The 24782-nt window shown below is 38.6% G+C and overlaps 1 protein-coding gene across 1 annotated transcript; it reads right to left on the bottom strand.

The window, feature by feature from the left end:
* Positions 1 to 16475: 16475 nt before the first annotated feature.
* On the bottom strand, positions 16476 to 18165 carry LOC131597024 (F-box/kelch-repeat protein At3g23880-like). Its single transcript, XM_058869746.1, has 3 exons — positions 17475 to 18165; positions 17052 to 17295; positions 16476 to 16644 (listed from the first exon to the last, which is right to left on the bottom strand). The coding sequence occupies exons 1-3, from the start codon at positions 18163 to 18165 to the stop codon at positions 16476 to 16478; spliced, it is 1104 nt and encodes a 367-aa protein (XP_058725729.1).
* Positions 18166 to 24782: the final 6617 nt, after the last annotated feature.

The raw sequence follows: 24782 nt of genomic DNA, 5'->3' as shown, positions 1-24782 counted from the left end.
GGAGAAGGGCCAGGGCGAGGAGAGGGTTTTATGCTCGTTCGGGGGAGCCAGGTGCATGTCGGCGTGGCGTTGACACTTGTCGCATTTCTGGACATGTTTCCTGGCGTCTAACTGCATGGTCGGCCAGTAGTAACCGGCCCTGAGGGCCTTTCGTGCTAGTGATCGGCCGCCGAGGTGCTGACCGTTGATCCCTTCGTGAAGCTCTTGGAGTATTTCGAGCGCTTGGGAGGCGTCGACACATTTAAGGAGAGGAATGGAGAAGCCTCGTCGGTATAATTTGTTTTCGATGATAGTGTACGAGCAGGCTCGCCTTTTAATAGCTGAAGCTTCCTTTGGGTCGGCGGGAAGTTTGTCTTTCGTGAGGAAGTTGTACACCGGGGTCATCCAGCAATGGTCGTCCCCGATAGCGAATACTTGTGGAGTTTGGGCGCTTTTGTCTATGCTCGGCTTGGACAGGATTTCCTGGATTACCGACTTGTTTCCACCCTTTTTTCTTGTGCTCGCGAGTTTGGATAATATGTCGGCGCGTGAGTTATGTTCCCGTGGAATATGCTCGACCTCCGCTTTGGCGAATCTTTTCATTTTTTCTTTGACGAGCATGAGATACTCGGCTAGTGTGTCGTTTTTGGCTTGGTAATCGCCGCTGACTTGGGATGCGACGAGTTGGGAGTCGGCATAGATCATGACTTCGCGAGCACCCACGTCCTCGGCGAGGCGTAGGCCTGCCAGGAGAGCCTCGTATTCGGCCTGGTTGTTTGATGTGGTGAAAGATAAGACCAAGGATACTTCGATGACGAGCCCCTCGTCGTTTTCTAGGATTATTCCGGCTCCGCTTCCCGAGTTGCTCGAGGCTCCATCTACGTAGATGGTCCATTTGTTTTCGGTGGGAGCCGGGGAGCTAGAAATTGTGGTCATCTCGGCAATGAAATCGGCGAGCGCCTGAGCTTTAAGCGCCTTTCTTCCCTCGTATTGGATATCGAATTCGGATAGCTTGAGGGACCATCTTAGCATCCTCCCGGCCATGTCTGGTCGGCTGAGGAGTTGCTTGATGGGTTGGTCTGTCCGGACGACAATGGTGTGGGCGAGGAAATAGTATCTCAGCCTCCTGGCGGCCGTTATTAGGGCCAACGCGACTTTCTCTATCTGCTGATATCGCACCTCGGGCCCTAGTAGGGCTTTGCTCGTGAAGTATACGGGCTTCTGTCCGTCTTCCGTTTCTCGGATTAAGGCCGCGCTGGCCGCCTCGTTTGAGACAGCCAGGTAGAGATATAGGATCTCGTTGCCATCTGGTCGGGATAGGACGGGCGGTTTGGAAAGTACCTGTTTGAGATGAGATAATGCCCGTTCGCACTCCTCGGACCATTCGAAGGTCGCTTCTTTCCGAAGCAACTTAAAAAATGGGAGGGCATGCTGAGCGGATTTTACGACGAAGCGGGATAATGCTGTGAGCATTCCGTTTAGTACTTGGATAGATTTTTTATTGTTAGGGGTAGGAAGTTCCGAGAACGTTTGGCATTTATCCGGGTTGGCTTCTATTCCTCGCTCGGTTAGGTAGAATCCGAGGAACTTGCCCGCCCGTACTCCGAAGGTGCACTTCTCTGGGTTAAAACGCATCTTGCAGGATCCGGCCTGCTCGAACACCCGTTCAAGATGTGCCGTGTGGTCGGCGTCTTCTCGAGATTTGACGATCATGTCGTCCATATATACCTCGAGGGTGTCGCCGATCTCTCCTCGGAAAACCTTGTTCATCATCCGCTGGTATGTGGCTCCGGCGTTCTTGAGTCCGAAGGGCATTATGTTGTAGTAATAATTGCCCGACTCGGTCATGAACGCCGTGCACTGCTTGTCGCATCTCGCCATGGGGATTTGATTGTATCCTGAATAAGCATCCATAAACGACAATAATTTATAGCCGGCCGAGTTGTCGACCAGCCTATCAATATTAGGCAATGGGTATGCATCTTTGGGGCATGCCCGGTTAACATCAGTATAATCAACACACATTCTCCATTTTCCATTAGATTTTTTGACTAGTACAACGTTTGAGAGCCAAGTTGAATACTTGGCATCGGAAATAAAATTTGCCTCTAGGAGGTCTTTTACAGCTTTCTCGGCAGCCTCCGCTTTCTCGGGAGACTGCCGACGCCTACGTTGAACTACTGCTTTTGCGGTCGGATTGATGGAGAGTGTGTGGCAGGCGACCTCAGGGTCGAGTCCGGGCATCTCTGCTGCGCTCCAGGCGAACAAGTCGGCGTTGTTCCTCAGGCAAGCTATGAGCTGCTTCCTCGGTGTATCCGGGATGTTCTTGCCGATCTTCACAGCCTTGTCGGGGTTGTCACCCAGAGGAATGAGCTCGAAATCCCCGTCTGGAATGGGCCGGATAGGGTGAGCTATCTTCGGCTGTGGCTCTTCGCCGTTCTTCAGCTCCTCTTCTGTGAACCGAGCGTCGAGGTCGACTGAGCTGACGTCTGTTGTCGTCTGCCGATCTTCAGGAGGGGATTTATCTTCAGCCCTTGGTTTTTTGTTGGAGCTGGAGGGTGGGGCGATCAGCTCCAGTCCCTTTACTGATGCGTCGAATATCCTCCTAGCAGCTTCGATGTCGGCATCGACAGTGACTACTCGTCCCCTCTTCATATAGAACTTCATCTTCAGGTGAACGGTTGAGGGGACGGCAGTGAGTTCGGCCAGAGTGGGGCGCCCGATGGTGCAGTTGTAGAGGGTCTTGCAGATTATCACCAAGAACCGTGTCTTGACTTGCCTGGAAGCTTCCCCCTCCCCGAAGGAGACGAGCAGTTCGACGTAACCCCACGGCTTTGTGGTTGTTCCGTTGAATCCTTGGAGGTCGGAGCCCACGTAAGGAGTGAGATGTGAGTCGTCCAGCTGTAAGGTTTGGAAGAGGTGGGAGTACATGATGTCGACCGAGCTTCCCTCGTCGACCAGGACCCGACGGACGTCGAAGTTCGCCATCCTTGCTCGCACGAGCAGTGGGATTGTGGCGTTCGGGGCGCCGCCGGGCAGCTCCTCCAGGTAGAAAGTGATCGGTTCTGACCTCCCTTTAAACCTCCTCAGGGTTGGGGTCAGGTCCGTGGTGGCGCTGATCAACTCGTCGAACTTCCTTTTCACTGAGCCGATTGTGAGGGAGCCAGGGTCCCCGCCGTTGGATATCAGCATTGCTGTCGGGAACCCTTCCCAGACGCTGAGGGCAGATGTCACTCCGACCGAGGGTATGAAGTCTTCTGGTCGGGTGACGGATAACGCCACCTGCAGCGGCCTGGCGTTCGGCGAGTTGCCCTCGTCGGAGCTCCGACGGTCATTCCTTCTGGGAGGGTCTCCTTTCCTTGTGTACTTAGAAAGGTGACCCTCTTTAATCAGTGTCTCGATGGCGTCCTTCAGGTGTATGCACTCGTCCGTCAGGTGCCCGTGGCTCTTGTGATACTTGCAGTATTTGGACTTGTCGGTCCCCGGCCGGGAGGGATTCGGCTTCGGGGGCCTGATGTTGGAGTTTGTGAACTCGGTGTTTATGCACTCGGCCAGGATCTTCTCCCGTGAAACTTTCAGGGGGTATAGTCGTTGAAGCGTCCTGCTGGCCCTCTGCGTTCCTTCGCGTCGCGGGACCTGTCGTCCCTCTTTCTCTCATTTGCTCGGGGTGCGACAGACGGGTCTTGGCTCGAGCTCCGAGCAACACCATTTCCCCTTGATGCTTTGACTGCGGCCGCTTCGCCTTCCTCGAAGGAGATGAAAGCCTGCGCCCTTTTCAAGATGGCGTTCATAGATCGCATTTTTTCGATCTTTATCGCTTTCCTGAATTCACTGCCGGGGAGGAGCCCTCGCTCGAGGAGATACCTTTTCATGTAATCGGTCGTCTCTACTTGAACGGCCTCCTTGTTGAATCTGTCGAGGTAGTCTCGGAGAGGCTCGTTGGTCCCTTGGACCACAGCTTCGAGGTTTGCCTCTGATTTCGGTTGACGGCGGGAAGCAGTGAAGTGGCTCAGGAAGAGTTCCTTGAGCTCGGCCCAAGACTTGATGGAGTTAGGAGGGAGATTCCTGTACCAGGTCATTGCTCCCTTCCGGAGCGTGGTCGGGAAGATCCGACATTTGATGGAGCCGTGGACGACGTGATACTCCATGACGGCCTACAGGTTCCTGATGTGATCGTCGGGATCTGTGGTCCCGTCGTACGCATCCAAAGTCGGGGGTTTTTCCATTCCTCGGGGGAGGCGAGCCCTTCGGATGCTTTCGGACAAAGGGCTGCGGAATTCTTCCTCGTCGCTGGCGGTCGGAAAGATCGAGCGCGTGCTACGCCGGGCGGGTTCCTCCTTGCGAGGTTCCCTTCTTTTCCTGGCGAGCCTTCTTTCCTCTCTGTCAGGAGAAGGGCTCTCCTCCTCTGTGGGCTCAGGCCTCCGATTTTTCTTGCTCTTTCACGGAGGGGAGCACGAGTAGGACCTCTGGCGGCGGGATCTTTTCGGTGGAGATCGCGAGGAGGATGGCAAGCGTCGGCGAGTCCTCCTAGGCGGGGAGCGCGAAGAGGAGGAACGCGATCGACGGTGCCTCCGCGGGGGAGAACGATGACGATGCCTCTTTTCCAGTTTCTCAATCCGTTCGCCCTGGAGTCGGATGAGGCGGTTGGTCCGCTGCAGCTCTTTGAGGATGACGACGGTTGCGGAGTCGGTTCCCCCACGGGCATCTGTAGCATCCTGAGCCTGCCCATGGTGAGTTCTTGGTCTTTCAAGGGAACGGGTGGAGGAGGAGGCAGTCTGCCCGTCCCTGGGGTCAGTCTCGTGTTGGACACGAGCCAGCGGTTGTTCGGGCTGGGTTTGGACCAACTCGGTGTTCCGATCGTTCCGAGCTGTTTCCTCTCCGTTGTTCTGAGGTTGAAGCTGCTCGGTCTTGCATTCTGAGCTTGCTTGACGTGCTGAGGCGGTGGCCTTCTGGCGGATTGGGGGGTCTCATGACCTGACCTCCCATTCCCTTCAGCAGAGCGCCGTCGTCCCCCCCGTCGGTGCAGAGCCGGGGTGAATTCCTCGATCATCTCCGTGAGACGGAAAGGATCGGGGGTCGGGACGAGGACGGTGTTGTTGTTGTTGCCGTCCATGACGATCGAAGGATGGATTAGCTTTGATCTTTGTTTCTTTAAAGAAGGGGGAGCTTGTTTCCCACAGACGGCGCCATTGATCGTACCTGATCAGAAGAGTCGTCAAGGCCTGCTCGGATGCTGGGTCTCCGTGAAGTGAGAGGGGGGGGTGTACCTGCAAGGTACTCCGATGCCAAAGTGAGTAGAGGAGCAAAGGAGAACAAGTACTAGATAAGGTTTGAAGAGAATTGAATACCTGACCCTCTAGTGAAAGAGGGTATTTATAGCCCCCAGCGCTGGGCCATGATCTCGCTACTGGGTTGGATTTCCAAGCCCAATTAGGAGACTGCCAGGTTTCCTGAGCGGAAATATCGGAGGTGCGTGAATGCTCTCTGTCCTGGTTAACCGCTCCGAAGTTTAGGGGAGACGCGGTCTTTTAGGGGCCACGTTGGCTCCGTAATATTCGGAGGGTCGGATGTGAAGGAGCCTTACGAGGGGCAAGGTCCTCGGCGGGGAGGGTGCTCGTAGGAGTCCCTTATGTCGAGCATCAGTCAACTCGAGGAGAGCGTGAGGCCGAGCATGAAGCGTCGTTGATCAGCAGCTTAGGGTGGATTGGGCCTCCAAGGCTGGATGGGCCGAAAGTGGATTGGGCCAAGCCTTGGCTCAGTCCAGAACAGTAGGTATTGCAACGGATGGTGGAGATAAATTGGAGTACAGAGTGTTAGGTGAGGAGTTTGGGGAAGTGGGATTTTGTAAAGTACAAGGGAAGTTTGAAGACTTAAACTCTTCAGAATGTGTAACTGATGCATTTCTTGAAGGGTATGAAAACACTTAGAAGGGGGGGTTGAATAAGGGGTTTTCTTATGGCAAATAAATATCACACAATATTTTTATCCTGGTTCGTTTAAACTCAAACTACTCTAGTTCACCCGTCAAGGTGATTTCGCCTCTCTCAACGAGGCCTTAATCCAATATAACCAAACTGATTACAACTGCACAACCAACTGGTGTGACTAACAATAAAATGCACAAATCAACTGTAAGTGACTAACACCTCTAAGACTAACTAGTTCTAGACCTCGTGAGAATTCTGACTGAACTGGTCTCTCAAGGAACAATTACACGTAAAAACTTCTAGCAATAGGGTTTCAGGTTGCTTCTATTAAGCTTTATCACAACAATGCTTTTTCACTAAGTTTAAGTACAATGAATATGAATAGTATAAACAAATTATTTTTCTTCAGCGTAATAGTTCACGTTCATATCTCTAAGTGAATTGTTGTTTGCTTTTTCAAATGATCTTGTATTTATAGTCTTTGGAAGATATTGTCTGTTGCTTCCTCGTAAGTTGTTTTTGAAATAAATGTTGCGTGTCGTGTTGGTGAATTGAGCTTTCCACGCTTCTTGAAATATGTTCCTTAAAACTGCTTCACCCGTCTTTTAATCATTATGTCTCTAACAGTATTTTATCTTCTATCAGAACTTGCATTTTGATTTTCTTTTTCTTCACAAACTTCTGTCTTGCCATTGTGAATATAACTTCTATCAGAATTTTGTCTACAGCGGTTGGTGCATTCAGAAGTATTAGAACTTCAGCGTGAGCTTTGCATAATAACTCCATGTTTTGATGGTACTTGAGTTAGGACTATTTCTGAAATAAGAAACATATAATTAGAGTACCACATTTACTCATACAAAATTTATTTAATTGTTATCATCAAAACACTAAGATATGATTAAACCAAACTATGTTCTAACAATCTCCCCCTTTTTGATGATGACAAAACATTTAAGTTCTGATCAGAAATTTTGTATTTAAGAAAAACAATCTCCCCCTGAAATAAATACTTAGAGAAAAATTTAGAGGATAACTTCCCTGAGCATATTTTTTTCTCCAGCGTATTTCTTCAAAAGATTAACTTATTTTCTTCTCAAAGCGCTTCTTTAGAAGATCTAATAGATTTTCTTTTAGAATGTGATTTTCCTGCATACTTTCAGAAAAAAGTAAAATTCTTTGTACACTTGTTAGAAATGTATTAGACTTAGTCTCTTAACTGTTAATTTTAATCAAGTCAAAATTTCACTTTCTATTTCTCCCCCTTTTTGTCAGAGCTAAAAAAGCGTAAGGAAATAAATTAAAACTTGCAGATGAAACAAAAGGATATCCATATATGAAAACAAGTGCAACACAACAACATGAATCAACAAAACAACAAAAAACAAAGAAAACAACAAGAACACGCAATAAAATGTCAGAGGTTCTTAAACAGGAACTAAGGTTTTTGAGGCACAAGGGATAGCAGAAGGTTATTGATCTCATTTGTAGATTCCTCTTGTTTAGCCATCCAGGACTTGATCTCCTTGTTTGTTTCATCCTGCTTGTCCAGACGTTCCTTAACAACTGCATTCTCGTTCTTCAATTCGTTCAAAGTTTCAAGCATTTTACAACCAACAATCTTGTGTTGAATGTCCTCAACAAAATGATTTGGTTGAAATGAAACATCAGTATATTCTAAATGTTGTTAGAGTTCTTTCCTTTTAAACTCGCCTTCAGCAAAACATTTGGTATTTTTCTTTTCAACATGTTATGTGTCTCATAAATCGAATTCTGTAACGCCCCGAATTTAATTATTTATTTAATTAAATTATTAAGGATTTATTTATCGGAATTTAGTCGAAGTTGGATTTACCGGTATTTTTCTAAGAAAAGAAATTGGAGGGATATGTTGTTTGGATACAGTGGAAGTGATAGTCGAGTATGTAGTCGGTTTAATCAGAGAAATAATATTAGAAGTAATATTATTATCATTGGACATTATTTAATTAATGTAGTTGGGTTTGTCGGTGGTGGGTGAAATAGAAATAAGAAGGTATGAGTATTAGGCCCAATGGATTAATAATAATAATATTATTATTATTAGTTAAGTGGAATAAAAGAAAAAGAAATAGGTTTTGTTGTTGTACGTAGAGAAACAAAACAAGGGTTTAGAAGCTCGATGGTTGGAAAAGGGATACGAGAGCTGTGCCGGGAAGGAGAAACTAGAAGGATTACGCGAAACCGAAAATTAGAATTCGACCGGAAGTTGTAGAGCGGACTCCGAATACAAGGTAAGGGTGGAGTTCTTGCTCTATAAACGGGGATATGATGGACCGTATGTGGGGTTTAGGAAATTTTAGTGTCTCTTTGTGTGCGATTAATTGTTCCGTGAATTTGCTAAATTGATGTCTGGAATTTGTGTGAAAATTATGTTGGTATCTGATTATTATTTGATTCTGTGATGTCCTTGATTTTGGAGTAAATTTAATTTTTGATTGATGAAGATGAATATGTTTTTCTGTGTTGTGAATGAAATTGTGACGTTGTGCTATTGAACCTGAAATTGAAATCGGCTCTTGAGTTGAAAACTGATACCAAAATGATAAATTAAGTCTGGAAGAGAAAAGAAAATTTTTAGGGACGAGGGCCATATACCTGAGACGGACGTCTCTTAAAATAGAAGATGGGGGACCCCACACTGTTTTTTGGAGACGGGCGGCCCACATGAAGAGGGCGGGCGCCCCTAATGAAATTGAAAGGTCCCTCTTGGGACGTGTGTTATATACAGGGGACGGGGGGTCACAACATAAACCTTATTATTCCATTGACTTAAGTGTCAAGTGCTCTTTTACACAATGTAGCATTCAGTCACTATGGTTACTACTTGTTATGGTTCATGTGCTTATTTTGTTTCTAAATTCTATGCATTTAAGTCACTGTAACGTCACTTAAAAGAAATTATTCATAGTGGAGTGGCCAATTTTTTGGTAAATATACACCATTAACCATTAGGTAGATCACAAATGATAGATATGGTAAAATGGAAGATACTGTAGCGGTGTAGCGGTACCCTGAGTTAAATTGATATATAAAAATAGATCGCATCATATGGCGTAGCGGTACCAGGTTTCAAGTTTACTAGTATATAGTATTTCATTAGTATAAATAACTATATAGTGTATCAGTTTTAATTTAACTAACATGATTATAACAAATGAGAGACATGTTCCTGTTATGAACTTTCAAGTTTATAAAAGACAATATTATAGTAGCGTGACCAATACTAATAATAATAAATATTATTAGTATAATAATATTAGGGGTGTTCGAGAATAATCCGATAACCGTTGTGCTTGCTATATTTTTGATGATGTTGCGACGTGACGTATTTTTGTGAATTTTGTAAAGTATGGCGATGTTTGCGTGAATTATCTGTGGTGAATTATCGCTTTTGATTTGTCGTATGATATATTGCAATGTTGCGATGAGTTTTGTGAATTATTGCGAAGTGCAGGATTTGAGGTGATGGTTGTTTATCAATAATTATTGATATATTTTGGCGATGTAGGCGAATTCCTTTGTGACGATGTTTGGCGACGTGTTTGTGATATAGGCGTATACCTCGCGACGTTGTTTTGTGATGTTTTTGATTTGTTGCATTTCATCAGTGTCTCATGATTTACATGTTTTAGCGACGGCATGGATTGGCAAACAGCGACGAAGGCTTATTCCTGTTTCGATGCCTCTATTTATTGACAATTGGGGATGGGGGCTGAAGCCCTGTGTACCACATGCATGTGCATTTGTTAGAGTCGCATTTCATTTGTGTGATTATGAAGTTATGTGTTTTGATGTGAGAATTTATGTGATTCGTTGTAAACTTTGAATATGATCTTATGTGAGATATTGTGACTTGTGTTGTTGATTGAAACTGTGAAGTAAATTAGACGGGAATGATTGTACCGCAAAGTGATGATTATTATAACTTGAACCTAAATATATTTTTTATCATCACCCTGTTTATATTGTTTGATATCTCACCCTTTTATTTTGTTTCGCCGTTACCTTTATACTAGTAACGTGCATGTGATAGCTTGATGAAGATTTAGAGGTTGTGAGTTGAGTCGGTGATCGCTCTGATACGTAGCACTCGGGGAAATAAACGATTGTTTTAATTATTGTTTCATTTGCTGAATTTTATATGGTCTTGGTTTAAATTGTAACTTAAAGTTACCGTACAAGGATGCTACGACATTATTTGAATATTCATGAAGTTTGTTGATTCCGCTGCGAGATAATTAATTAATTTGAACAAAACAATTTTGAGTAATGATTTAATTGTCGTTTTACATTCCTGTGCTATGTATCTATGTGAAGAAAAATAAGTCGTATTTGTTTGGAATGACGAAATGTGACATCTCAATTGTAGTTTATGGTTTGGAGAATAAGTCTTATTTGTTTGGAGTATTTATTTAGTTTTTGATGAGACTGTCTTTTCTTTTAATATTCCATCAACTCAAACAACAAATTTTCCAAACCCTCCTCCAACCCTGAACTATCTAGAACCATTGCTTTCTTCTCAGACCATTGCACCTCATATTCTAACAACATTCCAACTTGTGTTAACTACTTCTTCTCCACCCAATTCCCCTACCCCCAATGATTTCACTCTTAATACTACTCCCTCTCATATACCTCCACTCATTCTCTTAAGACATTCCACCAAGATCAGTCGTCTCCTAAATTATCTCAATGATTATCATTGTGATCTCCTTCATGAGCATCCTACTACCAATAAAGATTATCATCGTGATCTTCTTCAACAACATCCCACTGCCAATACTACCAACTCTCTTCTCTCTTTTTCTTCTTATTTGCAAAATGTAACAATTGTTCTTCCACCTATAAAAATATTTAATGTAAAGATTTTTCATTATATAGAAAGTAAATTGAGTGTTTGGGTTCTAAAATTTTGAATTTTGAGGAAAATACTTGAAGAAACATAGAAGAAATGGTTTAAGTGATTTCTAATAGTAGTCGAACGCAAGATTTTAACCCACACTGTGATTGTGATTTGATGTGATTGTGTGGTGGCTACTATATTAATAATATTGTAGCTGTAATTGCGCATGCAGACTAATTGCGCATGCGGACTGCAATTTAAAATCATAAATTTGAGAGATTTTAAGTGTAAGAATGAGAGCACCAATGGTTAAGAAGCAAAACTGATAAATTATTAAAAACTATTATAGTGTTAAGAAGAAGAAGATAAAATTAACTAAGAAAATTAAAAGATTTTGTTAAATACGTTTTAGTTCTTATAAATATCTCAAATTTAATTTTTAGTCCTTATTAAGAAAATGACATATTTTGGTTCGTACAAATTTTTATGCATGCAGTATGTCATTTTCTAAAATTTCGAAAACTTGTAATTACTTTTTAACTTTTAAATTTTTGAATAACTTTTTTTTATAGAAATTTTTGAATAACTTTTTTTCAAAGAATTTTTTATAATGTTCTAAACATGTTTGTCAAATAATCATTCAAAAATATACATTGGTTTAACAGTAGAGACTAAAACTACATGCATAATAATTTTGTAGGTAACAAAATATGTTACTATTTTACAAGGATCAAAACAAAATTTTGTAATTTATAGGGAACAAAAACATTTTTAACAAGAACAGGTGGCCGACAACAATGAAGCTTGAAATCCGGAGCGGTTGGAGGAGAAAAAGGTGGTTGAACCTGCAAGACACTCGGATGCCAAAGTAAGCGTTTGGACAACAAGGTACAACAACAAAGTGAGAGATTTTGGGTGAAAAGGAGATTACTTTACCCTCTAGGGTTAGAGGGATATTTGTAGGATTGTTCTAAGCGGAAAGGGCTACACCTTTCAGGCGCTATGCCTGGAAACACGCGAGTTGGCTGTTGCCGAGTGCGACGCTTTAGCGTGCTCGGTTATGTCTTGTGTTTGCTCGGAGTGGGCTGGGAAAGATTGTCGCGCGTGTGAATCAGAATGACTTGGGCCAAAGAGTGGATTGACGCAATTGAAATAATTGGACTGTCCAGAACAATATATATATATATATATATATATATATATATATATATATATATATATATATATATATATATATATATATATGGGGGTGCCCGGAGCACCCCATCCTGTCATTTCGTTGTTGCTCATTCCCGTTAGGGTTAGGCCGAAGTCTTTGGTGTATCCTTCTCTGCGCCCGCTCATGCTTTGCTGACCTATCGCGTGGTAAAGAGAAGAGAATACGAAAGAATAGTAAACAGAGCACACTGCAGAAAGATTCTAAATGTGAGTGTTATATGAAGGGAACACGCTCTTTCGACCGCGGTGGTATGATTTGATTGTCGGGCCCTCTCCTCGTTCCGCCCGCACACACGTGTGTATATATATATATATATATATATATATATATATATATATATATATATATGGGGGTGCCCGGAGCACCCCATCCTGTCATTTCGTTGTTGCTCATTCCCGTTAGGGTTAGGCCGAAGTCTTTGGTGTATCCTTCTCCGCGCCCGCTCATGCTTTGCTGACCTATCGCGTGGTAAAAAGAAGAGAATACGAAAGAATAGTAAACAGAGCACACCGCAGAAAGATTCTAAACGTGAGTGTTATATGAAGGGAACACGCTCTTTCGACCGCAGTGGTATGATTTGATTGTCGGGCCCTCTCCTCGTTCCGCCCGCAGGCCTATTGGGATAACAGCCTTCGTTGCCTGCACTTTATATCTCGGCCCGGGAAAGCGCTGGCAACAACAGAAAGGAAGGGGTCCATGTAGTGCGTCTGCCCCCTTCTTAGTCAATGGGGCAGCAGGTTCGGCATCTACTAAAAAAGATATATATATATATATATATATATATATATATATATATATATATATATATATATATATATATATATATATATATATATATATATATATATAGAGAGAGAGAGAGAGAGAAAATGGGTCATGCACTGATAGTGTAAAATATTTTTACACTGTCATCCAATCACCACTGTCAACCAATCACCACCATGCATCCAATTAAAACATTCTTTTATTTTAAAAAAAAACTTTAATGACATGGCACATTTATGACTTCCTATTGGATGACAGTGTAAAATTATTTTACAATGTCAGTGCACTACCTTTTAACTCATATATATATATATATATATATATATATATATATATATATATATATATATATATATATATATATATATATAATAAGCAAAAATTAAAGGCATGAATTAAAAGTCCTACGCTATTACAATAAACACCTGCGGGGAAGGGGGAATGAAGACAAAAATAAGAGGGAACAATAATTAGCATAAACATCTTTGAATGCCTTGATCTTCCTCGAACCCTCGATTGACTCTGAAAATTAAAAGGAAAATAATAAGGGTGAGTGTAGGAGATTCTTTCTACGAGTTTAGCAAGGATCCTTTGCTCTTTTTGTCGTAGTTGTAATTGGTGTGTAATCTTCGCTTTTTGTCGGTTTTTACCGTTCTTGTGTAAACAGGTTGGAGAACCCTTAGTTCTCCGTTATTAATATATCTTGCTTACACAAAAAAAAAAAAAATATATATATATATATATATATATATATATATATATATATATATATATATATATATATATATATATATATATATATATATATACAAAAGCCCCACAACGGCGTGTGAGTTCCATTTCCTATTTCCATATGGATGATTGTCTTGTAGAGAATGCGCCATTTATTCTCTAAAATACTGTAATTGTTTTGCGGATAGCAAAATAGGTTCAATTGTAAAGACTATCAAGTATCAATAAATATGTAAAATAAATATAAATACTCAAAAATAAAAGAAAAATCACAAAATTAAAGGTCTAATCTAAATATAAACACACACAACTAAAAACATAATAACTTCCCAATTATACTACCTAATAAAAGGTCTAATCTAACAACAGTATGTATAAAAGTACCAAACCAGTATGTAGTCAGTAAGATTATTGATCTATACAACTAAAATACCAAACCAGTTATCACAAAACCATTCCGTGGAAAGAGAGTTGCAACAAAATTAACTGAAAAATAATGTAAGCATAACCGGGAAGACCCTACTCCACACAAATGTGTGTTTACCTGCGTTGCATAGGTACTGGTACGTACCCAGTATCTGGTACGGGTACTGGTACGTGGTACGGTATTTTTAGAAAAACTAAGGTACGGGTACGTTAGTATAATGCTTTAAAAATATAATTATAAAAATAACAAAACAATTATATTATTTAAATAATGATAAAATTAAAAAATTAAAAAATATTTTGCTTAAATAAATCACACTTAAAAGTATTAAATTATTAACTAGCCGTCTACCCGTGCGATGCACGGTAAGTCTTATTAAATTTTGTATTAAGAAATATATATATTTTAAAAAATATTTTAAGTATTTCTTAATGAGTATACACTTTAAAAAAAATATCATTGATGTAATAGTTAGAATCAAATGAAAAAAATAAAATATATATTTATAAAATAATTGAAAAATGCAAATTATATATAAACCAAAATTCATATACAAATCAATTTTTAAAAATCAACTAATTATCTTATATACATAAATAATAAAATTTAAAATTAAGCTACGATAATTAGAAAAACCATGATAAGCAAAATAAGAAAAGAATATTAAAAAAATGAAAATAAAACATAAGTATTAGCCAGAAATTAAAAACAAAATGAATGATAAAATAAATGAAAAATAATAAACATCAATAATATTAAAAGAACTTCAATATTAATACCTACCAAAAAAATCAAATTTAAAAAAAAAGTCAATAAAATTAGAATAACATAACATATTATAATATTGACTTATAAAAAAATTAAAAAATAATTTGCTAACATTCATCTTCTAATTCTCAATCTTACATAATTCAACATATTCAACAAAATGTTTACAAAAAGAACATATTTTCTTATACTTCAAAGATATATGTATCTACAAACAAAATAAAAAATTAGAAATAACATCCATACAAATGAAAGAGAGAAGTAAACATTTTTAAACAACTTGAGAATACAGGGAAAATTAGCGGTATAGCAAAATGTGCATCAATATAAAATATTTATGAGTGGTTTTGTGAAATGTAGTGGGATCACTAAAGACATTACATTGTGATAGAAGGTGGTTGCAATATATATTTTCTTGATCAAAGATTATTCTAGAGAGTTAAAAGATAAAAACAAAAACATCTTAAAACACATAAGTAACATGAAAAAATTGTAGGATAGCAATTATAACTTAAAATCCATGTACGATAAATAATACCATATTGATCTTTATTAATAACCAATTGATTACAATCCAAAACTTGAAATCATTATTGAGCTCCAAAATGAAAAAAATATATATATTGAATTATAAACCTGAAATCATTGACATTTAAAATGAAAGAAGAAAGTATTAAATAAATTACATTGTTATGTTTCCTCTAATGATCCAAATAACATAAAAGGAAAAGAAAAAAACTCATTCAATGAGAAAGAAAAAGAATAGACAGGTGCAATGAAATCACTAAATATAATAATAAACACAACCCAATGTTGATCCAATGAAGCTATGAAAACAAATTTATTGTCATTACTAAAATGTAGGTGATGTGAATTTGAATTTTGAGCAATAAAGATATATATAGTTGCTAAATATTGTGGGTTAATGGAATGAAGAGAAACGTGAGATAATGGTGTTAGTTATACTATTCACATCAACTAAGTAATATTATAACTTCCCACAATTCCCACCAAGTATTATGTGTTGCTCATAGAAATATTTTTGATTATTTTATTTCAATTAATTAATTAAATTGATTTAATGAAATCAAATATTATCATATTAATCATGTATGGTGAAATATTGTTTTTATTTAAACAAATATTAATTAATATGTTGAATAAAATAGCATTTGGAGAAAAAGTTTATTGGAGAGGTGGGTGGATCATGACAAAGGAAAGAATGAATTAATTATATTATTATTATTATTATTATTATTATTTAGATATTATTTTTTTATTTTATTACTTGATAAAATGAAGAGAAACGTGAGATAATGGTGTTAGTTATACTATTCACATCAACTAAGTAGTATTATAACTTCCCACAATTTCTACAATAATGGTATTATTTTAATTAATTAGTTAAATTAATTTAATGAAATCAAATATTATCATATTAATTATGTATGATGAAATATTGTTTTTATTTAAAAAAAATATAATTAACATGATGAATAAAATAGCATTTGGTGAAAAAAATTATCGGAGAGGTGGGTGAGGCATGACAAACTATGTGGGAAAAATTAATTGTATTATGGAAAAATGAATTAATTATATTATTATTTTTTTTTAAATAGATAATGGAATTAACAGGAGCAAAATATTATTATTATTATTTAGATATTATTAATTTTTTTATTTATTAATTGATAAAAAATAGTGAAAAGTTTTGGCGGGAAATTTTATTGGAAGAAGTTGTAGGATTATAATTTAGTATGATAAATCATAAAATTATGGTTGAATATCAATATTTTCTTCTCCATTGAATGCAGCTTCTAGTTCACGTTCATTGAGAGAAAGAGTAGCAACTTCAAGAATAGCAGCTCCATCAAATAGATCCAATTCATCCCCACCAATATCCCATATTTTTGTTACTCCTTCATTATAAATCTTACTCTTTCTTAAAAGAAGACGAAGATTTGTATGAACAAAAACTAAATACTTAGCTCTTTTTGGATTGAGCCTATTCCTTTTCAACGAGTGAATAAATCCATATGTGCTCCAATTTATTTTCAATGAGCCTATTTCTTAACTTTTCTCTCAGTTTTTTTAAATCCATATGTCCTAATTTTTAGTTAAGACCAAATTATGTTATCCAAAAAAATTTAAAACCAAAAAAAATAAAATTAATTGGGCACGTGTACCAAATGTGTACCGGTTGGCGTACTAAAGTAAAAATAAAAAATAAAAAAATTGGTACGGCTTCGGTGTGTACCGTACGAGTACCGTACGCGTATTGGTACCCGGTACGTACCCGGTACCGGTACTTTACCTAAAACGGAGTACCCGTGCTTCATAGGTGTTTACAATTGCGGTGATACAAGAGTCTCAAGGTAAAGATGTTGTTTCAACCCAATCAAGTTCGAGGTGGAAATCAAAGGAATATCTGTCCTACCATTATTTAAGTTATACAGTAAAATTCCGTGCATCGTTTTCAGCAGAACAAGACTATTTCCAAAAATGAACAAGGGTTCAATGGCACAATATGGCCCTTGTAAATGCTCTGCAGGGATCATCTTCAGTCTAGTCCATGACTCGGCAACTCCATATTCTTTCATCAACCATAAAACCAAATGAGTATCAATGTCAAAACATAGACAAAGACAGTTATCCAAAACACCAAGCTTAGGTTCGGAATTTCTCCAACCATCATGTTTTTTATTTTGAGGTAGTAATATTTCGCTATAAGTCTCCTCCACAAGGAAAGAATCCTAGCTTGTATATAATCACCAACCTGTCTAATTATTACCCAATTTATAGTGCCACTCACAAATTTTCCTGGGAAAGTAGTAGGGTTACATGGGAAATTCTGGATAGTTGTCCAAGAATTTTCTCCAAAAGTATAAAGTCTCACATTTTGATTATTACTATTACCGCGAGGACATACATCTAGTAGCACCTTGTACTTGTCATTAACATGGTCATAGCCAAAGCCATAATTTGTGACTAAGCTTTTATCAAGGGATGGAGAATTTTTAGATTTGAATCTTGTTGAAGGGTTCCACAGTCTAACATAGCCTTCATCGATATCCAACAGACACACCAACCCATTGCATGAACCAAGAACACGAAACCTATGTTCCATGCTGAACTCAACCGCTTCAGTAGTTTCTGAGTGGTTTTCCAACAATGGCTTTACAGGGAGAGATACAATTTTGCGGTCTCCTCGGCCAAAGAAAAACTGTGGGTTGGTTATGCTTTGATCCATGGTTAACATCTGAAGGTGTTGCTTTGCAAATCGGGAATTGGATATTAGGGTTTTCCATGATTTGCACACGCACTTCAATTGCAGGAGAAATCTCACCGGAAGCCTTAAAAGGATGTCTATGATGAGATCATCCGGCAATGATTGGCGGTTAAGTAAGCCGTCGCCGTTTAGTTTACGGCTACGGCGAGTGTTTTCTTCTTCCATCTTAACCATTGAAATTGATAACTTGTGATTCTTGACCTAGGGTTTACTTTGTGGTTTGTTTTCAGAGAATTCTCTCAATATATAATTATATTCTAATCATTTAGGAATTAATATTTACATTAATTACATGAGGAGAATATTCTACTTAAAAAAAACCTTGTATTTAAAGAAAATATTTGAATGATATTTATTTTTTTTAATTAATTAAAATAAATATCGTAAGTTTTAAAAAATATAAAAAAGGATTAGGACTAGATTTAATTGCAATCCAAAAATGGAATGTGTGAGATAAAGGGTGATGCAAAACTTAACATCCAGAAGGTGCAAAGTGTTAAAGCCAAAAAAAAAAAAGAAGGTGCAAAGTGTATAAAAGTCGTTATTTTTTACCTATAATTTGAACATTCTTTTGAATAGTGAGAGAAATGCCCTATAATATTATGAGGTCAGCAATAAAAGTAACATGAGTTGGTCAATCTACTTGAAGCTTATAGATAAAATGACAAGTGTGTGTGCTAGATATGCACTCTTTCACACTAACTTCTCTCTTCAGCATCTCTCCCCTCTCTTATTCTATTGTTCCAATCACAGCCATAGTGGTGCATTGCAACACCAAGTAACCAGAGGGTGCAGAGTGCAGTAGGTTCGGATTAAACAAGTTTATGATGAACTCATTGACGTTAAGTTCCCTCTTGAAATGGTAATCATTTTTATTGGTCCCGTCTACCATGATTTCAATTGCGATTGCAATTGTAGTTGTAACTCTTGCGATTATGGTTGATGCGATATGTGTTATGTAATCGTTGTAATATGAATTTTGATTGAAAAATACTTAAAGAAATCTGAGTGAAGTCTTATGTGATTCTTAATGTGAAACGACACGTGGTTTCAAATAATATTGTAATTGCAATGTTATGCAGTTGCGGACACTATCATTTCAGCAATATTTTGGTCGCAACTGTAGTTATGGACCGCTTAAATTATGTTGTTTATAACAACTTTATGGGTGTCTCTTGGGTTTTTATTTTTTGGCAATGGGTGAGGATTAGTCCTTATATTGTATTGAAGTTATTTCCAAACAATCAAAATGAATAAAGAATTTAGGTGTGGAGTTTTCTTGATTCATAGACTTGGAAGATAAATTGTTCTATCAAACTAAAAATAGTCGGTGGAATGATGAGGTAATTGAAGGTAACAGATCAAACTACTCTCTTCCGATATATATTGACTTGCAAAGGATTTGTTGCAAAAGTGAAAATTAGGTTACAAAGAGAGGGTCTTTATATAGAGACCAGGGAAACATAAATAGACATAACATTTAATGATTAACTATTTCCTATGAGAGTTTGTCTGCCCTAGAGAATCTGTCTTTTGGCTTTCCAAGACTGCATTTAAATTTATCCAACAAAACTCCCCCATAAATTAAATGCTCCTTCGATCAATTAATCCCAGCATTATCTTGCCTCTGTCGAATATCTCCTTCGACAATGGTTTTGTGAAAATATCTGCAGCTTGATCCTTGCTTGCCACATGCTTCAGTTCGACGCTTCCATTTTTCACATGTTCTCGAATGAAATGAAAACGTACGTCGATGTGTTTACTTCTTTCATGATTCACTGGATTCTTCGCCAGTTCGATCGCTGATTTGTTGTCGACTTGTACTATGGTTGCATTTTCCTGCTTCTGCTCTAACTCACATAACAATCTTCTAAGCCATATAGCATGGCATACACACCATGATGCAGCCACGTATTCTGCTTCGCATGTTGACAGTGTTACAATTGGTTGCTTCCTTGAGAGCCATGTGAAAGCAGTGTTTCCCATAAGGAATACATATCCTGATGTGCTTTTTCGATCGTCTATATCTCCACACCAATCGCTGTCGGAGTAACCTGTTAGCTTGTAATCTTCTGCTTTTGAGTAAAACATTCCAAGTGACACAGTTCCTTGGATATAACGAAGAATTCTCTTCAAAGCTTTCTAGTGTGAGTGAACTGGTTCTTCCATAAATCGACTCAAGATTCCGACACTTAGAGAAAGATCTGGTCTAGTACATGTGAGATATCGAAGACTTCCGACCAAGCTTCGAAATTTGTTTGCTTCGACACGTTCCCCCCATCAAATTTTGAAAGCTTGGCTCCTGGCTCCATTGGTGTCGAGATTGGATTGCAACCTTCCATTTTGAACCTCTTCAGAATGTCCTTTGCATATTTTTCTTGTGAGACAAAAATTCCAGTTTCTTCTTGTCGAACTTCCAGACCAAGAAAGAAGCTCATTCGACCTAAGTCCGTCATTTCAAATTCTCGTGTCATTCGACCTTTGAATTCTTCGATCATTTGATCACTGTTGCCCAGGAAAATCAAGTCGTCGACATAGAGTGCAACGAGCAGTATATCTCCTTTATACTTCTTTACATATAGGGCATGTTCATAAGGGCATTGTTGGAAACCATTCTTTTTGAAGTAAGTATCAATACGTGTATTCCATGCACGAGGTGCCTGCTTTAATCCATAAAGTGCTTTCTTGAGTCTTAGCACTTTTCCTTCGCTTCCGTCTTTCATGTATCCTGGTGGTTGTTCGACATAGACTTCTTCTTCGAGCACACCATTCAAAAATGCTGATTTGACATCCATTTGAAATATTGGCCATTTGAGCTGAGCAGCTTGAGAAATCAGCAGTCGAATTGTCTCCATTCTTGCAACTGGTGCGAATACTTCGTCATAATCTATTCCTTCCTTATGCCTGTATCCTTTTGCCACAAGTCGCGCCTTGTACCTTTCGACTTTTCCTTGAGCATTCATCTTTTTCTTAAACACCCACTTCACACTAATGGTTCGACTTCCTTTTGGTAACTCTGCTAGTTCCCAAGTTTTGTTGTGTTCGATAGCTTTAATTTCTTCGTCCATGGCATTCTTCCACTTCGCATCTCTCCATGCTTCTTCGAAACTAATGTTTTCAGAATCTACCAGTAGACACACAAGATGTACTTCTTCTGTATTATCATACAACTCTTGCAAGCTTCTCATTCTGGGCTGTGAGGATTCGTCTTCACTGTCAGAGTATTCAAACCTTGGTAATTGATTTTGGGTTGTTGGTATACCGACTGAGGGTTCTTCAGTTTCGACTATGTCTTCTATCGAATTGTTCCAGTCCCACCTACTTGCTTCATTCACTCGAACATCTCTACTTACTACCACTTTTTTGTTTATGGGGTCGAATAACCTGTATCCTTTTGTTTTCTCATCATACCCAATTAATATATATTTCTGACTCTTGTCTTCAAGCTTCGTTCTTCGTTGATCTGGTACATGTGCATAAGCAACACTACCAAATACTTTAAAATGAGATACAGTCGGTTTCTGTCCACTCCACGCTTCTTGCGGTGTTCGATCTCCCAACTTTGAATGCGGACATCTATTTTGAACATAGATTGAACATTGCACAGCTTCTGCCCAAAATTCCTTCGACATGTTCTTACTTTTGAGCATTGAACGAACCATGTCAAGGATTGTTTGATTTTTCCTTTCAGCAACCCCATTTTGTTGAGGTGAGTATGCTGCAGTTAGAAATCTCCTTATACCCTGCTCCTCGCAATACTTCATGAAAGCTGTCGAAGTATATTCTCCTCCTCTGTCCGAACGGAGTGCTTTGATGTGTCGATCAGTCGATTTTTCAACCATTACCTTGAACCTTTTGAATGCTTCGAATGCTTCAGATTTTTCTCTCAGGAAGTAGACCCAAGTCTTTCTTGAGAAATCATCGATGAAGGAAATGAAATACTTCTTGCCACTAAAGGATTCTGGAGTGATTGGTCCACAGATATCAGTCTGAATTAATTCAAGGATGTGCTTAGTATGATATTCTGCCTTCTTTTGAAAAGAAGTTCTCGTCTGCTTGCCAAAAACACAATTTTCACAAAATTTTCTTTCAAACTCCATGTTAGGCAATCCATGTACCATGTTTCTTCCCGCTAATCTCTTTAACCCAGCATGATGTAAGTGACCAAAACATAGATGCCACAGAGTTGCTTGGTCTTCAGTGTCGATTTTCAAACATTTTCCTCGAACGCTTCTCAGATTCAGCTTGTACATTCGATTCCTTCCCATCTCAACTTGAGCAATTTGGTGCCCTGACTTATCCTCCAAATGCAGTATTCGATCCTTCATAAATATCGAATATCCCTTCTCTGTAAGTTGCCCCAGACTTAGAATATTTGCTTTTAAATCTGGTACATAATAAACATCTTGTATTTTTCCAGGTACGTTGTCTTTCTGCAAATAACAAATTGTTCCTTTGCCTTCGACCTTTACCTTCGACGCATCTCCAAAAGATACATGACCATCTTCAATTTTCTTTATTTCTTTGAATAGATGTTTGTGACCACACATATGATTACTTGCTCCTGAGTCAAGGTACCATATAGTGTCATCTTCTGTGTTTGTCTCCTTTTGGGTCATTAATAGGAATCCTTCGTTTGATTCTGTTTCTAGTGCGAAATTTGTTGTCTCTTCGACTTTCCTCCTGAATCGACAGTCTTTTGCAAGGTGTCCCCCTTTTCCACAATTGTAGCAACTGTATGAGTTGCAATCCTTCGCAAAATGTCCATGTTTATTGCATTTGTAGCATTCGATGTTGGAGTTCGACCTGCTGTCATACCCCAATTTTTGACCCTAAGATCACACATCATTTGCATACCAATCATCAATCAAGAAGTTTTAACTTAGAACTCTACTTGTGGTGTTATGCTCAATTCATCTGCAAGGGAATCATCAAGCACCCATGTTTAGTCTTGTATATATTGTTTTACTAACCAAAATACCAAAAATATTGCCTTGTGCTTTGGTGTGTTTGTGTTTTGTAGGTACCAAGTCATAACATCCATCAAAAGGAGCATTTTTCAACATTTTCATTATGCAAATCGATTTGCATAAGGTGTAAATCGATTTACACAACTGTTTCTGCACCAGATTTGCTTCTGCCATCAGTGCAAATCGATTTGCATAAGACAGCAATCGATTTGCATAACTGTTTTTGCCCCAGATTTTGCCTTTTTCAGCTATGTAAATAGATTTGCATAAAGTGTAAATCGATTGCACCAGTGCGAATTTGGAAAAATGAAGGCAAAATTCAGCTTTTGAAAGTGTTGACATCATTTGCAAGCATGGGAAGCATGACTTAGCTCTTGTATTTGATTACCTACATCATTTAATCATAAACCCTCATGTGATTGCATCAAGACCATTGGATCTCATTTTTGGCTCCAAATCCTTTTCCCAAGCCCCTAATTCTATTTTCCAATCCTAACTCCAAGCCACAAAATTTCCCAAGCCTAAGTGCTATAAATTGAGGCATTCCCCTCCTCATTTTTCAAGCTTTGATAGCCAAGAAACTTATTGCAAATTCTCTCTTCACCTCTTCCAAACCCATCACTCAAAGCTCTTTTTCTTCCACACAAATTAGTGAGTCACATCTTGAACCTCACTAATTTAGAGCTAAACCTCAACATAAACACTACTTTTTCTTCATCAATTGTGAGAGATCAAGGCTTGTGGTTGTGTGTTCTTGAAGAAGATTCAAAGTTTGTGAAAGATTTGGTAAAATTCTAGATCCAATCCATAATTCAAGATGTGATCCATTGTTGTTTATGCTTGATGCACCTTTGGTGCTATATTGATGAGATTTACTTGCTTACTTGATACATTTTCGTGCACAAATTGATCCAAGATCACAAGGTGTTTGGTTTTATGTTTAAACAAGTTTTCTTCTCTTTATTTGCTGTTTTTTTGAAAACTGTGTTGTGCAAATCGATTTACATCTGGTGCAAATCGATTTACACAACTGAAAAACTGCGCAGATTTGAAAACAGAGTTATGCAAATCGATTTACACTCTGTGAAAATCGATTTACATCTGGGCAGAATGCTTGTTTTTGTGATTTTTGACTTGTTTTTGGTTCTAACTCATCTTCTACTCCATTCTTTTGATATTTTCTTTGAATCACAAGTTAGAGGCCTAATTTCTCTCTAATTTCAATGGACTTAGGGCGTCGATAGGATGAGAATCCAAATCCGCAAAATTATGTGATTGAAATTATGGATGAAAGGAGCTTTTAATGTGGTTCCATCTTTTGTTTCTCTTTATTTTGATCGATGAAAGTCTTAATACCTTGAGAATTCTTATGGATTCTTGGTAAAGACTAGATCACTCACCATTTTTCTTTTCGTGCGGTATTGCTTTCGGAAAACGATCTACATATCGTTCTTCTCGCATGCATTAACACATAAAGTTTTGACCGGCCTCGTTGTAGGGTGATTTCTACATAAATCACTTGGCGATCTGCTTAACATAGCGCAATATTTCGTGTCTCGAATTAAAAAAAAAGATCAAATATGGAAGAGAATTGTATGCGGTTGATTTAAGACTTATGGAATTTTATCGTGTAGTCGCTATGATTTTATCAAGCTTCTGATAAGTTTCCATTGACTTTAAATCCGAGAACATCCGTCACTCACCATCGATCTTAATTACTAACTTTGATAACATACTTGACAAGTTTCAAGATGGTTATCTTTAACATCTAACAATTGACTTTAATTTCCGCAATTTATTATATTGCTCTATATTTCTCGC

Source organism: Vicia villosa, linkage group LG4 (assembly GCF_029867415.1).
Source record: "Vicia villosa cultivar HV-30 ecotype Madison, WI linkage group LG4, Vvil1.0, whole genome shotgun sequence".
Classification (NCBI taxonomy): Eukaryota; Viridiplantae; Streptophyta; class Magnoliopsida; order Fabales; family Fabaceae; genus Vicia; species Vicia villosa.
The sequence above is the reverse complement of the archived record's forward strand: the minus strand, read 5'-3'. Positions and strand labels throughout refer to the sequence as shown.